The sequence below is a fragment of the Stenella coeruleoalba genome, assembly GCF_951394435.1.
Source record: "Stenella coeruleoalba genome assembly, chromosome: 10".
Lineage (NCBI taxonomy): Eukaryota > Metazoa > Chordata > Mammalia > Artiodactyla > Delphinidae > Stenella > Stenella coeruleoalba.
This window is the reverse complement of record NC_137156.1, coordinates 84290153-84307294: the sequence shown is the minus strand read 5'-3', so window position 1 is coordinate 84307294 and position 17142 is coordinate 84290153. Positions and strand designations below refer to the sequence as shown.

Sequence of the window (17142 nt, the reverse complement as noted above, 5' to 3'; positions counted from 1 at the left end):
AGACTCTCAATGATATACTGAGGAACTGAATGCACTGAAATTTGTTAGTTTGGGGTTTTCCCTGTGCAGACAAAATCCTAAGAAAAGGATCTGAAGGCAAGTAGAGGAGTGGAGAAGTAAGACAAGAAGAGAAGGAAGTGAATAAAGAAGGGTGCCTTATCCACTCCACAATTCACAATAACCAAGACATGGAAACAATCTAAATGTCCACTGACGGATGAATGGCTAAAGAAGATGTGGCCTATATATACAATGGAATACCACATAAAAACAATGAAATAATGCCATTTGCAGCAACGTGAATGGATGGAGATTATCATACTAAGTGAAGTAAGTCAGACAAAGAAAAACAAATACCATGTGATATCACTTATATGTGGAATTTAAAATATGACACAACTGGACTTATCTATGAAACAGAAACAGACTCACAGACATAGAGAACAGACTTGTGGTTGCCGAGGGGGAGGATGGTGGGGGAGCAATGGATTGGGAGTTTGGGATTAGCAGATGCAAACTATTATGCATAGAGTGGATAAACAATAAGGTTCTACTGTACAGCACAGGGAACTATATTCCATATCCTGTGATTAAATCATGATGGAAAAGAATACGAAAAAGAATGCATATATATGTATAACTGGATCACTCTACTGTACAGCAGAAATGAACACAAACTGTAAATCAACTATACTTCAGTAAAATAAAATTTTTTAAAAAAAGAGGGTGAATTATCAAGCAAATTACCACTGCAAGCAGCTGGCACTTACTTCTGCCTGGGACTCTGGGAGACAGGGTTGAAAATGTACCTCAGATTTAATTCATGCAATGGGAGACGGCGTTGGGGTATGTATCCACCAACTCCCAAAAGCCATCTGTTAAAGGCTGCTTCTGAGGGGTGTAATTCCCAGAATTTCTGGCCTGCTGTGCATATGGAAAGTGTGAGCTCTTGCAGCCAAGAAAGACTACAGGCAAGGAGACTCAGGCATGGGCATTTGGAAGTCAGGCTGATGGGCCCAGAAATGGTCAGTGTCAAAGGGATACGTGCAGGGCACTGACGATGTCTGCTACAGGTAAGTAAAAGTTAAATGGTAAGTGTGCAGAGGCATGAACAATAAGTGAATACCGTTGTAGAAAATGTGTTTGAGGTTGTTTAGAGTTGGTTCAAAGACCATCACTAGAGATGCATAAGCAGCTCATCATTATATGCTGGGGTTCAGCAGCTAAATATGTTTGGATACCACTGTAATAATGTGTCCCAAGCCAACACGAGTTTACGTTGCTACCCTCAAACAGCCCTTGAGATTTCCAATCTGTGACCTTTGAAAATGTTCAGTTGGGTTGCACGATATGTGTTGGTTTAATATCATTCTTCAATTTCATCTCTGACACTTCCCTCTTTCCCACGAAAGCCCTATATGCCGTCGTCACCAAATTACCTTCACTTCCTCCGTTTCCTGCCTTTGAATTTTCACAAACCATTCTACCTGTCTGGTGAACCCCCTACTCATTCTTCCAAACCCAACTCAAGCAGCAGCTCCTCTGTAAAGCTTTCCCCGACCCTCAGGATCAGCTAGGCTTGGGTTTACTACTCTACGTTTTAGCACTGCAGCAGGTGGTTAAAAGCGAGAGAACTCTAAAACAGAAACTGTTCCCTTTTTATTCAGATAAAACCGACATAACATTAAACTACCCATTTTAAAGTGTACCATTCAGTGGCATTCAGTACATTTACAATGCTTTGCAATTGTAAATATCATCATCTCTATCTAGTTACAAAATATTTTCAACCCCCAAAAGGAACCCTGTATCAGTTAAGCAGTCACTCCCTTCAGCGGCTGCACTAAACTGCTTTCTATGCGTTTATCCTAGAAACTTCATAGAAGTAAAATTCTATCAATATTGTCACCGGCAAAGCTCATTAGCAATTTTCAGGGAATAAAAACAGACTCTGGGTAATAAGGTAAAGTCTAACCTTTTTCTTCTTTTCCTTCGTGCTCCGTCTAGTTTCATTTGCTCACAGGGTGCCCCGTGCAGAGGTCTTGCCCCGAGCCCTTCAGACCACAGTTCCTAGGGCAAAATGGCTGTGCCCAACACCTCAGCTCAGAGGGTTGTGTACAGACGAGCCATGTGCAGGAGCGCTGCGCACGACACTACAACTCAAGATGGCAGCGGGAGGCTGAGGGCAGAGTCGCCGCGCCCGCCATTCGGATCTGACGCACCGTGAGCAGCACAGCGGCACCTCCGCCAGACTCGCGAGAACTCCGCCAGACTCGCGAGAACTCCGTCCGACTCGCGAGATCCCCGCCCCTACTCTCACCCCACTTCCCGCCTAAAGCAGCCCCGCCCACAGCCCTTCCAGGACTAAGTGTGCTCCAGAGAGTGAGCTCACACCTCTCCATTCTTTGATGCAGGAATAAAGCTTTCCTTTGCTTCTGAACCGAAGGAACTTCATCTCGGTCTTGTTCTCTTGGCTCAAACGACACTGGGCAGGGGCAGGAGAACCCTTGTCAGGTCTTCATTCCTTTTATGGCTGAAGACTGTTCCATTGTATGGATATACTACATTTGTTTTTGCATTCATCAGTTGATGGATATGTGGGTGGTTCCCACCTTCTGGCTGTTGTGACTAGTGCTGCCATGAACCTTCATGTACAAGTATGTGTTTTTTTGGAATACCTATTTTCAGTACTTTTGGGGATACACCTAGGAGTGAGGTTGCTAGGCCATATGGTCATTCTGTGTTTAACTTTTTGAGAAAGTGTCAAATGTTTTCCACAGTGGTTGCATCATGTTACATTTTTACCAGCAATGTAAGCACATTCCAATTTCAGGAACTGCCCAGTTTTGAATCTACGCTCTGCTACTTACTAACTATGAGCCCTTGGGCAAGATACTCCCTGCGCCCAATTTCCATCATAAATAAAGGAGAATGGACTACTACCTACCTCATATGATTGTTTTGAGGATTAAATGTGTCACTAGGTGTAAAACACTTAAATAGTGCCTGGCCCAGGGGAAGGACTAAGTGTCAGTTATTTTATTTATTGCTGTTATTGCACTTAAACATTTCAACATAAAAATGCAAAGCCTGTCTAGTTTTTCAGATTTTTATCTCCATTTCTTGGTACAGTACCTGGCAAACAGAATATAGTCACTAAATGTTTGGAGAGTGAAATGGATGATAAAAGCTGAGGAACTTCTCAAAAATAGTGAATAAAAATATAAGCCATATTAAATATTAGGATATATAGCAACGAGTATTATGGTACTCATAATAATAGACACACAGCTGAATGTAATAAGTAGTCCATAATAAACCCTACTATCTATAAGTTCTTTTATTTATTTATTTTAAAATTTATTTTTGGCTGCGTTGGGTCTTCATTGCTGCACGCTGGCTTTCTCTATTTGTGGCAAGCGGGGGCTACTCTTCATTGCGGTGCACGGGCTTCTCATTGCCGTGACTTCTCTTGTTGCAGAGCACGGGCTCTAGGTGGGCAGGCTTCAGTAGTTGTGGCTCGAGGGCTCTAGAGCGCAGGCTCAGTAGCTGTGGCACAGGGGCTTAGTTGCTCCGTGGCATGTGGGATCTTCCCGGACCAGGGCTGGAACCCATGTTCCCTGCATTGGTAGGAGGATTCTTAACCACTGTGCCACCAGGGAAGCCCTATCTATAAGTTCTTAAAACATGATGGCCATATAATAAATAGAGAACAGATTATCCAAAAGGTGTTGTATAATCATCTATAGAAAAAGGGATGAAGAAGGTTATATTTGACACCTAATACCAAAGTAAATCCAAATGAATATAAATGTTTATATGAAAATTAAATTTAAAAATTATTTTTGTATTTTTGCCTGTAGAAATAAAAGCATGGAATAAATTAAAAATAGCGATAAATTTGACTATTATAACAGAAAAAGGCTCTGTAACTCAAAACGAATAAAATGAAAAGGTGAACAAACTGAGAAAAAATACTTGCCACAGATATTACAGTGTTTATATCCTGAATATATGAAGAACTGTTGCAGTTCAATAAGTAAAACAGCAAAACAGTAGTAATTAAGAAAGAGAAAAAAAATAGGTGTGCAATAATTTCCAAGAAGAAAAATCAATGGCCAAAACAAACAAACAAAAACCCATGAAAATGAAAAAGACTGAATTTTACTAGGAAATAAAGAGAAATTTTAAAATGAAGATGCCACTGTTACGTATCTAATTAATAGATTTCAGAAACTAGTAAGCCTTAATGAATCATGTGGGCACAGTGCAATGGGGACTTTCAAACGTTGCTGATGGCTGTGCAGATTGTTGCAAATTTTCTGGAAATTCTAGAATTTCTCTTAATGGAATCATATAGTATATTCTCTTTTATATCTGGCTTCTTTCATTTTTTAATGTTTAATGTTTTTGAGATTTATCCATGTTATGGTATACAACAGTACTCCTTTCTTTTTAACTGCCAAGTAAACTTCCATTGTATGAATGTGCCACAAATTGTATATTCATCGATTTGTTGATAGACATTTGGATTGTTTCCAGTTTGGGGCTATTAGAAACAAGGCTGTTATGAATATTCTTAAACATAGTATGGACATATGTTTTATTTCTTTTAGGTAAATACCTAAGAATGAAATTGCTAGATTGGACAATAAGTATATAATACACTTTATAAGAAACTACCAAACTATTTTCCAAAATATTTGACTAATTTACATTTTCACTACCAAGATATGAGAGCTGAAGTTGCTCTTTGCCTTCAGCAATACTTTGTATTGTCAGTCTTTTAATTTTTAGCCACTCTAGTGGTTATGGACTTGTTTTTTTAAAGCAAGAATATTTTATGGGCATTACTGTGTTCTTCATATTGCCTCACATATTTGCACATGATGTCTGGTTGTTCCATTCTTAATAGGCTAAGGGTGATGGGCAAGTTCGGGTGGCAAAAGCCTGATCTGTCCAAAGTTTCATCAGTTGGTTCATCTCCTAATGGTCTTTGAATGAATCAGTTATTTCATCAGGGAATACAAAATGGTAATTAAAAAAAAATTCTGTCATTCTTTCCACGTTTTTTTTTGTTTTTTTGTTTTTTTTTCTGTACGCGGGCCTCTCACTGTTGTGGCCTCTCCTGTTGTGGAGCACAGGGTCCGGACGCGCAGGCTCAGCGGCCACGGCTCACGGGCCCAGGCGCTCCGCGGCATGTGGGATCTTCCCGGACCGGGGCACAAACCCACGTCCCCTGCATCAGCAAGCAGACTCTCAACAACTGCGCCACCAGGGAAGCCCCTTTCCACGTTTTTAACTAGAATTCTTTTATAGGCAACAACCTTCACATGTTGATCATGGCTATTGGTTTACCCTGAAATACAGTTTATACAGGAAACAGGAAAAATCTGTAAATCATTCTCTTAAACAGCCAATAAGTTAAAAACTCAATAATTTTTTGAAGAGTTTTTATCGCCTTGGAAAAAATGCTCACAAGCTTTGTTAAGTGAACAAAACGAGAACAAAACTATAGTTAGCAAGAGCATTGTTTGTCTCTGTTTTGTGGGATTATGGATAGTTTTTACTGAAACTACATTTTGCTATATTTTCCAAGTTTCTACAATGAGGATGCAATACTTACAAAATTTGTGCCGAAAAAAAGTCCTAAATTTGCTGACCTAATCAATGGATAGCTGGATTAATTCTTTTTTAGATTTCTCATTTCCACAGTTATTCAGAGATATCTACTGTACACATTGTAAAGGAGGATAGAAGACATTAGACAGAGAGAAGGTGGAGTTTCAATTGAGCCAGCTTTTGAGTCTCTCAGGTCTAATACACTTTCTTTCTTTAGACCCTAACATCTTTTATGAAGAAGTGAAACAGAATGGCCTAGACTAGGAATAAAACTACTGGCAAGAAGAAAATATTGGGGGTTGCTACCAAAAATTCCTAAAATAAAAACTTGACAAAAAGTCCAGCAGGTAAAAGGCCTTATGCTCCTCTTTCTACTTGCTGATAAATAATGATATTTAGAGATATCATATTAACTCTGATCTCTCTAATGTTTTCACAACTTGTGCTGATGTTCAGGTGCTTGTGACATGTCAAAATCCTATCGCTTCACATACTGAATCAATCAACGTGCTCCAAATAGTGCCATTTACCAATGTGTGCCTTGTAAGTGTTCGAACCTTTTCACCAAGATGAACATCATTTTATAAAAAAAAAACTCAGCTAGGAATTTTGACGTAAGAACAATGCTGATTAGAAAATATGGCCTCCGTTGATTCAGGCATCCAGGTTTGCCCTGGAGCCACAGCTTATTTACAGGAAGCTGAATTCTTGCATTTTCATCTTCAGCATCGGATTGCCAGAATCTCAGCCTGGCATACGAACTCACACTCCCCCCCCCCCCCCCACCCCCGACAGGCTATCTGTTCTTCTTTAGTGCAGTTTTCGTTTCCCTTTAGAGACATTCTCTTTGGCCCCTTCAGCACTATTAGACTGAAAAATGCCTCAAAGCCTAAAATGATGTTTATTGAGATTGATAGTCTATGGGAATCAGGCTTTCCTGTTGGTTTGACTGAGTCAAGTACCTCCTCTTCTGTGACTGTCACCACGCACAATTACATGGTCAGAGATGTTTCATGCTGTTCACCAGTGTGGTGATCCCAGAAGTGAGGACCATGAAAGGACTTCTTGAATTAGATAGACAAAGATATCAATATTTCTGAATAGCTACTATATCCTCGACTTTACTTACTATTTGGCCATTTGTTTTCTCCCAGCATCTCTCTCTCTCTCTCTTCTACCACTGAAAGCATCTAGTTTTCCACTGAGGAATCAATGCTCCATATTTGTAGCCATGACGTTTAGGTAGGATTGACTTTACCTTTCTGGGCATGGGCTCCCATCACTTTCAAATAAATGTATTTCTTTCTTCCGACTACAGTGATTGATTTGGGAACGGGCATGTAAATAAAACACACCAATTCTAGGTACTGAAGAAAGAAGCTGTCTCCCTCTTCCACAGAAATCACCAGAAGAGAAAACTTACCTTTAAGTAGAGAGTGTGGTACAAGGCTGTGTGGCCTGGAACTTCTGCAGCCATTGTTTCATGATGAGGTGAGTCATTCTGGGGACAAAGCCAACACAAAGGAGGGCTGAGACACAGAGCTACATCCCTCATGATCCCATGAACTCTGGACCAAACAGTAGCTGGAGCCAAAACTCCTCCAGACTTTTTAAGCTAAGTGAGTGATTAAATATGCCTGTTTTTCTTAAGCTAAGTTGGATTGAGTTTCCTGTTGTTTGTGACCCAAGATTCCTAGCCAGTATATTGTCTATAATTTACCATATTTCCGTCACCATATGTTTGCGAGGTAAGTATTATGGTACTCATTTTACAGCTGAAGATAGCAACTCTCAGAGAGAGAATCCCAGTGATGGTACAGCTAGGAGGTGAACTTAAGTCGTCTAAAGCCCATATTATTAACCTCTATGCCAACATTTCTCAAAGTGTGGTCTGAGAACTTCAGAAGGGGATGCCCAAGACTCTTTCTAGAGATTTATAAAGTCAAAACTACTTTTATTATAATACTAAGATACTATTTGTCTTTTCTACAACGATTATCTTATGAGAACACAGTGGAGTTTTCCAGGGGCTTCATGACTTGTGATGATGTCATTTCCCTGGTGGCAAATAGAATATGTGCTTCTGTGTTCTAGTGTTTTCTAGAATTTTCTACTGCAGGCTCTTTGGGTTTCTCAATATTAGAGTATAAAGAGGTCTTGAGATTAAAAAGTTTGAGAATCAGTGCTCCAAGCTCCAAGTAGGATTCAAAATGCTCAAAGCATTTACAGTGATACATTTTATCTAGCACAAATCATTTTTATCACTATTTTACATAAATCAGATATCACCTTATTACCATCTGATGAAAAATGGAATGAGTGTTCCATTAGATTTTAGTGAAAATTTATAATTTTTCTTTGTATTTAATTATACATTTTTTCTTGGGAAATTCTAGATTTTGTGAATTTTAGAGAATTGAGGGCCCCTTCTGAGCTTCTTCTCAGGCTCTAAATTTAAACTGCCTTCATGACTGAAATAAAAATTTCCCCAAATCAATGTTTTCAAACAGAGGTGTATCAAAGTGGGTGCATTAAGCCTGGGTATAGGCAATAAAGGGGTGGATTTTCTGTAGAGGATTTTAAAACAATAGTAAAAAAATAAAAAGTAAAAAAATAAAAGTAAAACAATAGTAAAATCAATGAAAAGTCTGTCTACTTTTTATTAGAAATACGCTCTGACAATCCTAAACCATGTCAGTAATAAAATACTCCTCTGATCACTACTTCAAAATAAAAGATACTTGGACCTCAATTGATATCCTAGAGTTTGGTATCAGAACTCCTGAATTACATCCCAGCGTGATCCCCCTGACTTGGATATGAAATCACTTCCTTCAGTTCTTCCCTTATAAACTCAAAATAATGATTTAAAAATACTCAATACTTGTATAGCATCTCTACCTCAACTCAGGACCTTCTCTGTTCCTCAGGGTCCACCCTCCTCTGATGGCCTCAAGACACCCTTTATATGCTTACTTCCTGTAACCAAAAATCCAATGGGATCTCCAGATCACAAGATGCTCAGAATTGAAATCAATGTCAAGTTTACAGGTGCAAACTGCAGAGAATCTTCTAGCGTATTGCCTTTACCCGCTCTCCCATCTCAGCTCACACTCTCTCCCCCCTCCCTCAATTCACTGTGAGCACCTTGGCCTTCTTTTGGTTTTTCTGTTCACTCTGCTCTCCCACCTCAGGACTTTACATATGCTGTTCCTTTGGTTTAGATTGTTCTTCCCCTGACCCACCATCTGGCTGGCTTCTTCTCAGCCTCCGGGTTTCAGCTTACATATCCCTTCCTCAGAGGCCCACCCTGTCCAACCCTTCAGAAGGCTGACTCCCCTGTTATTCTTTCATCATCTCCTTTACTCCTCCTTCATAGCACTTACCGACGTTTGTACATGTACTTCGTTTTTGTCTCTCTCCCCCACTAAACTGTGAACTCCTAAGGGTGGTCACCATGTCCATTTTATTCTTCATTCTCCCAACTACATAAGTGCAGCCCCTGGCACGTGGTAGATGCTTAATACATATATGGGAATGAATCAGTAAATGAGTGAATGAATTCTCCTTTCTCCAAAGAGGACAAAACTCCACCCAAAACCTAATGAGGAAGAGGCATGTTATTGTTTTCAAAAATAAGACTGCTCTTGGGTCTCTAAAAACATTAGAGAAATTAGCAATTTAGCCCAATTCCACCAAAGAATAATTGACTGAAAAGAAATCAATCTTATATTGGCTCCTTTGGCAAGGTAGACGTAAGAGTCCATGCTATGGATTCTATTTCTAAGGAGTTCACAACCAGGAAAAACTAAGGGTGAAGAGATAAAAATATTGGTTACAACCTGGTAGCTGGAAATGGTCTAAATCTTGATCTGGATAGTGATTACACGGGAGTAGACATATATAAATAATCAACAAGCTGTACACATATTGCTGTGAGCATTTTTTATATCAATTAAAAAATATATTCTTTAGCTAACTTGACAAAAGAAGATTTGAACAAAATGGTTGACCAGACTAAATGGATGCTATAGCTTCTAATAGTATCAAGTAGCAAATTGCTTTATCAAACTTGAACTAAAACCCATGTCATCAGTAACATTCCTGGTAGGAAGGTATCAGTACATGCATCCCATAATTTAGATGCACACCCTTTGGGAAAAAATATATGAATACCTTTTTAGGAACGTTACAGAGTCAAATCAATACACAGTAACCAAAAAGGACTCTGCTCTGAGATAATTTAGTGTTCATTCTTGAAATCATTTTCTTTGTCAAAGAGCATAAGTGGATGCCGTAACTTTGAGCTTGTATCATTTCCAAAAGAAACAATGCAATTCACTGGCATACTCAGTTGCTTCCAAAAGATGCTCCCCTTTGATAGGCAGGTGGCTAATAAATTGATCTTTTTACATGGAAATTATGTTGCATTTAATTTTTCTCAGGGCCAAAACTATAAATAGAAAACAGGTCATTGTATCATGACAATAAATTATTATTATTTATGCACAATGAAGATGAGAGAGTGACTTGCCTTCATAAATTACCTTTTCTCCATGATTCATTGAATTCTTTCCGATCCATGAATAATGAGCCCCCTAATTTCCTACAAAGAATTGGAGAAATGAAGACAAAGCGAGGGTGGGAGGAACCTGGAGAAAAGTTATTGAATTAAGAATTCACATTTTTACATAGCAAGCATATGAAGAATGTTCCATGGCGGTCTACATGAAATTGATGCTGCATAATCTGAAAGATAGCAGCCTGATGCCTCTTTATTCCCCTTGACGAGTGCAAAGGCTGCTATTTTAACAATGGCACTGAATACTTTTTTGAGATGGCTTGTTCCATGAAAAAAGCCTCCTTTAAGAAGTGCTTACATTAATAACATGTGCGATCCAGGTATCTTTCATACAAAACCAGAAAAAAGCCTGTTTTGCCTATACAAGCACTATTTGTTTGCTCCTGGCTTTAAAATAAGCATTTAGAAATGGTGTTTTCATTAAAATCATGATACGCTCAAACAAAATTGGATTCTACTCTGTGAAATGCAACATTCAACAATATAAAAAGAGAGTCTGTGATTAAGACTAGTCAACAGGGCTTCCCTGGTGGCGCAGTGGTTGAGAGTCCGCCTGCCGATGCAGGGGACACGGGTTCGTGCCCCGGTCCGGGAAGATCCCACATGCCGCAGAGCGGCTGGGCCCGTGAGCCATGGCTGCTAGCCTGCGCGTCCAGAGCCTGTGCTCCACAATGGGAGAGGCCACGACAGTGAGAGGCCCGCGTACCGCAAAAAAAAAAAAAAAAAAAATAGTCAACAAGTTTATCATTTGATTTTATGGGGAGAAGAAAGAAATGTTGACCATTTTTCTTAAAATATGTACTAATAAATTTAATAAATTTATTAAAATGTGAGGTGCTAGAGTCATCCTTTGTCTCCTCTAGGGAACCAGAAATATGGAAGATAAGCATTTATAGAAGAGAAATGAGTAACACTACTATAAAGTAATCTCATTTATGATGTCAATAAATTCTCATAGTGTCATGATCATTTCTAATTTATAGAAGAGCTGCAGTGTAATAAAATACAAAACAAAAATGAAGTCTCTTTCACTTTAAAAGTACTACTGGATCCATAATAGACAAAATTTTATTTTTTTTCTCCAACAAAAGGAAAACAATAAATGCAGTGAAGCCGAGATGAGACCCTTGTTTAATTAGAAAAGATGATTTTTTTGCTCTCATACAGTAAGATTTCCTTATTTCAGACTCTACTGACTTGTCATTCATCATCATTTGGGTAAATGCTCAGTTAAAGTTTTCCCTTGTGGCTTCAGATTTAGAGCAGCATCTGATTAGCAGACCCTGATTCACACTCTCACAACTTCCCATTAAAATACATGTAAAGATTTGGAGCGGGCTTCCCTGGTGGCGCAGTGGTTGAGAGTCCGCCTGCCAATGCAGGGGACACGGGTTCGTGCCCCAGTCCGGGAAGATCCCACATGCCGTGGAGTAGCTGGGCCCGTGAGCCATGGCCGCTGAGCCTGCGCGTTCGGAGCCTGTGCTCCGCAGCGGGAGAGGCCACAACAGTGAGAGGTCTGCGTACCGAAAAAAAAAAAAAAGATTTGGAGCGAGGTGAAAATCAGAGCAATAACCCAAAGTAGGTCTGATGATCAATCTAGACCAATATATTGTATACATTTCCACTTAATATAATGACTGTTACTAGGAAGTAGATCTTTATCTGTCTGACACCTCCGAAATACCAGATTAGACTTACTAGTAAACTACGTGCCTCCTACCCTACAGGTGTGCTTTTTCTTTTTTTTAAGCAGTCATATTGGTGTTGTTTTCTTTCCTTTCATCCTTGATCCCTTCCTTCTCAAGTAAGATCTCTCTCTTTTACATCTACTAAGAGACCACAGCTCCCAGAAATCAAATGGACAGGAAGTTGAGAAAAATGACAATAGAAGTCATAGGAAATGTCCCTGCTACTAGCTGGGAATTGCCATTTTTTATTTATTCATCAAACACTAGGTAGTGGTAACAGGATAAGATTATATCAGGCCAACAGAGATGTGCTTGATGAATCCATGCAAAGACATTGAGAATGGAGATGAGGGTTGTAAACATGAGTTAATTTTCCAAGGTTATATCTTAGTCCTTTTTGGAGGCAGCTTTCCCCAAAATAAAGAGCCTCTTTTAAGACTCTCATAAGTTAATAATATATACAACCAAGAGGACAAAGTATGGATTCATTGGCAATCCTCTATAAACAAACAAGAGATCAGTGGACTCTGTCATTCCTCTAAATGAATAAGTGGGAAAAAAAGACCCAGTAGGAATCTATGAAAAAGAAATGGCAGAGGGCTTCCCTGGTGGCGCAGTGGTTGAGAGTCCGCCTGCCGATGCAGGGGACACGGGTTCGTGCCCCGGTCCGGGAAGATCCCACATGCCGCAGAGCGGCTGGGCCCGTGAGCCATGGCTGCTAGCCTGCGCGTCCAGAGCCTGTGCTCCACAATGGGAGAGGCCACGACAGTGAGAGGCCCGCGTACCGCAAAAAAAAAAAAAAAAAAAATAGTCAACAAGTTTATCATTTGATTTTATGGGGAGAAGAAAGAAATGTTGACCATTTTTCTTAAAATATGTACTAATAAATTTAATAAATTTATTAAAATGTGAGGTGCTAGAGTCATCCTTTGTCTCCTCTAGGGAACCAGAAATATGGAAGATAAGCATTTATAGAAGAGAAATGAGTAACACTACTATAAAGTAATCTCATTTATGATGTCAATAAATTCTCATAGTGTCATGATCATTTCTAATTTATAGAAGAGCTGCAGTGTAATAAAATACAAAACAAAAATGAAGTCTCTTTCACTTTAAAAGTACTACTGGATCCATAATAGACAAAATTTTATTTTTTTTCTCCAACAAAAGGAAAACAATAAATGCAGTGAAGCCGAGATGAGACCCTTGTTTAATTAGAAAAGATGATTTTTTTGCTCTCATACAGTAAGATTTCCTTATTTCAGACTCTACTGACTTGTCATTCATCATCATTTGGGTAAATGCTCAGTTAAAGTTTTCCCTTGTGGCTTCAGATTTAGAGCAGCATCTGATTAGCAGACCCTGATTCACACTCTCACAACTTCCCATTAAAATACATGTAAAGATTTGGAGCGGGCTTCCCTGGTGGCGCAGTGGTTGAGAGTCCGCCTGCCAATGCAGGGGACACGGGTTCGTGCCCCAGTCCGGGAAGATCCCACATGCCGTGGAGTAGCTGGGCCCGTGAGCCATGGCCGCTGAGCCTGCGCGTTCGGAGCCTGTGCTCCGCAGCGGGAGAGGCCACAACAGTGAGAGGTCTGCGTACCGAAAAAAAAAAAAAAGATTTGGAGCGAGGTGAAAATCAGAGCAATAACCCAAAGTAGGTCTGATGATCAATCTAGACCAATATATTGTATACATTTCCACTTAATATAATGACTGTTACTAGGAAGTAGATCTTTATCTGTCTGACACCTCCGAAATACCAGATTAGACTTACTAGTAAACTACGTGCCTCCTACCCTACAGGTGTGCTTTTTCTTTTTTTTAAGCAGTCATATTGGTGTTGTTTTCTTTCCTTTCATCCTTGATCCCTTCCTTCTCAAGTAAGATCTCTCTCTTTTACATCTACTAAGAGACCACAGCTCCCAGAAATCAAATGGACAGGAAGTTGAGAAAAATGACAATAGAAGTCATAGGAAATGTCCCTGCTACTAGCTGGGAATTGCCATTTTTTATTTATTCATCAAACACTAGGTAGTGGTAACAGGATAAGATTATATCAGGCCAACAGAGATGTGCTTGATGAATCCATGCAAAGACATTGAGAATGGAGATGAGGGTTGTAAACATGAGTTAATTTTCCAAGGTTATATCTTAGTCCTTTTTGGAGGCAGCTTTCCCCAAAATAAAGAGCCTCTTTTAAGACTCTCATAAGTTAATAATATATACAACCAAGAGGACAAAGTATGGATTCATTGGCAATCCTCTATAAACAAACAAGAGATCAGTGGACTCTGTCATTCCTCTAAATGAATAAGTGGGAAAAAAAGACCCAGTAGGAATCTATGAAAAAGAAATGGCAGAGGGCTTCCCTGGTGGCGCAGTGGTTGAGAGTCCGCCTGCCAATGCAGGGGACACGGGTTCGTGCCCCGGTCTGGGAAGATCCCACATGCCATGGAGCGACTGGGCCCGTGAGCCATGGCTGCTGAGCCTGCGCGTCCGGAGCCTGTGCTCTGCAACGGGAGAGGCCACAACAGTGAGAGGCCCGCGTAACACACACACACACACACAAAAAAAAAGAAAAGAAATGGCAGAAAAGGGAAAGTAATCATTACCCTGAAGAGTCAGAAGAACTAGCCTCTGAAAATGATTTACCACAAAAACAGGAGGAAAATATAAGAAAACTCCCTGTTGCCCCTGCACAAATGTCTACTGTCCCCAAAGCACAAAAGAGTGACAGAACATTTATGGAAGCTTTCTTAGGAAAGATTGTGGAGAGAATATATATATTTTAAATCACACACCATTCAGGAAAAAAACAAAACAAAACAGGATGAATCCCCATTCACTAGGCATTTCTAATCTCAGCAGATTCCCATTTTGATTGCACAGCTGCGGGGAGGTCTTCTGCCTTCACCTTTCCTCTAAATAGTGCTTTGTTCTGTTACCACTCATCTCTACTCATCCCCCAGCACACTCCAGATCCAATTTCTTTCTTCCCTTGGTTATGCAGAATAGCTTCCCTTTCCCTTGTGAAAACTGGACTCAAACTCTAAACCTAGATCCCAAAGACCTGCAATTGGTTTCGTCAAAACTTCTTCCAATGTTGGGTCTCTCTCTACAAAGATTATGTACCACAAGCTAAGGAGATAAAAAATGTCTTTGAATGTTAAGCTCTTTTTATAATCACATTCTACCGCCTTACACTTTCTTTGTTAAGAAGCTTGAACCTGTCAACCTATGATTAACACCTATCCATTATGCTTCCCTTAGGTCCCAAAGAAAGAAGAGTGAGTCTCTACCTCAATAATTAGAGTCCCCACTGATATAACAGTTAATGTTCTTTTGGTTGCATTTAAATTAATGTGTTTCTGGGTAGTTTAGGCAAAGACTGATTTATCCAAGAAAATTAAAACAAGACTTCGTAAGGACCTTGGCAGTAGAGGCTCTGGTTCTTTCCTCTGGAATGGTGCCATAAAATGATAGCAGACTCAACCCTCTGAGTCTCTGCTCATGGGTCAAAAATCTCAGAAGAACTAAGCTGATTGGCTAAAGTCGGTTCACAGGCCCCTCCACAGACCAATCACAGTGGAGCAGGAGGAGGGTGGTTGTCTGTTACTGGAACAATGTGCTGGATGAGAGCAGTACTGCAGAGCTACTGGCACATCTTTCCCTCCTGGCTTTTCTGCAATTGTCTCCCGTTTGTTTCTCCACATCATCAGTGTCTCCCTTTCACTTGGTTCCTTCTTTATGTCTTCAAACAAGCACAGATATCTCCCAGCTTGAAAGAAAAATTTAACTTTATAACCTTCACTTCTCACCTAATTTTTTTTCCTTCCTTTCATAGAATTTTCTAGTAAACCATCTCTTCAGGTTCCCAGGCAACTGACTTACTCTGTAAAGAGACCTTGCAAATACTATTCCTCTTTACCTTCTTTGCTATCTCAAACTCTACCTTTACCGGAATGCCTTGCCCAACACCTGCTCCCTCCCTACCTTCCTGAACCAAAACTTCTAAAACACATTTGGTTTTAGCAAATATTATTGCATACAGTAAATGCTGTTATTTGGATTTTATTGATCCTGTAGTTTGCCTTTAGTTTGCTTATTTGCTTTTGTTTTATAGTTACCTAAGAGCAATAAGGAGTTTATAACATGCTTTTATGTTTGTACATATTTAAAGAGCATTATGGTAAAAATAATTCAAGGCAACCCTGCAAGTCTGAGAGAACACTTTTCTCTAAAAGAGGTCTTAAGTTGCAGGAAGTTTATGTCAATTTATCACTTAATCACATATTTCTTGGAAGCATATTTAACCTCTTTAGTGATGTGCCCCACAAAAGTACTATAAATTCTTCAAAGGTAGTGACAATGAGGTTAGTTTTTTCTGTGTGTATCTACCTCCAAATATCTACTAGTTTCTCAAAACTGTCTTTTATTGGGAGAACATGGAAGCTTTGATTTCAAAGAGTTGTTATAAAATTCTCTTATAGATAAGAACTATCTTTTATGGAGTGCTGACTTTTATTAAGTGCTAGGAATTCTGCTAGAGTATCTAAATCCTCAAAGATAGAATATCTCATTCCTCAATGCAGATTTACAGACTGTAATCTAATTAATACACTCATTTTACAGATGAGAAAACTGGGGCTCAGAAAGTTTAAATAAATTGCCTAAGATCATATACCTAGTAAATACTAGAGCTGGGATTGCATAAGAAAAATGATTGTTTTGAGAACTAAGAACAGTATAATTTTCACGATAATTTAAAGCTCTTTTTATTTTGTAAGATATTTATATTTAATTCAGTCCTTAGTCTGTAAAAATATTGATAGTTTCTTTTTCTCACTGAATACTTTTAAAATGGTATCGTTTGTCAGTATTTATATAGTCAGTCCCCTTAATACGTTTGTAATATCACTATAAGCATTAAGAAATTTATACTCATTTAGTGTAACAGCTTTGTTTAATTTCACTTTGTGCTTGATAAGAGGATATTTTAATGTTTCAGGCTATGTTTTGTAATACAGGAAATGCCATACTAACACATCATTAACAGCACATTTCTGCCCACTGACTTTCCATCCAGAACAAGGAAATATGTGTTGTGGTGATTACTCTACAGAGAGAATCAATGTCACTAATGTTTCAACCAGTGAGTAGCTTTATAAAACACACTATAAACAAAAGCTTAGCATAAATGGAACAGGCATGTTTCAGCTCCATTTTGGCCTGATAATTGTTGCATTT

The 17142-nt window shown here is 39.2% G+C and overlaps 1 protein-coding gene across 4 annotated transcripts in view; it reads right to left on the bottom strand.

Annotated features, from left to right (window-relative positions):
• The window catches only part of MITF (melanocyte inducing transcription factor), a 346270-nt gene extending 344087 nt beyond the window's left edge, over window positions 1–2183 (bottom strand). For all 4 annotated transcript variants that reach the window (XM_079934786.1, XM_079934787.1, XM_079934788.1 and 1 more), the window contains exon 1: window positions 1976–2183. Coding sequence is in view for 1 of the 4 variants with exons in the window: in XM_079934792.1 (XP_079790918.1) it covers window positions 1976–2013 (38 nt within the window). In the remaining 3 variants the exon portion in view is untranslated. The remainder of the gene's footprint in view (window positions 1–1975) is intronic.
• Window positions 2184–17142: the final 14959 nt, after the last annotated feature.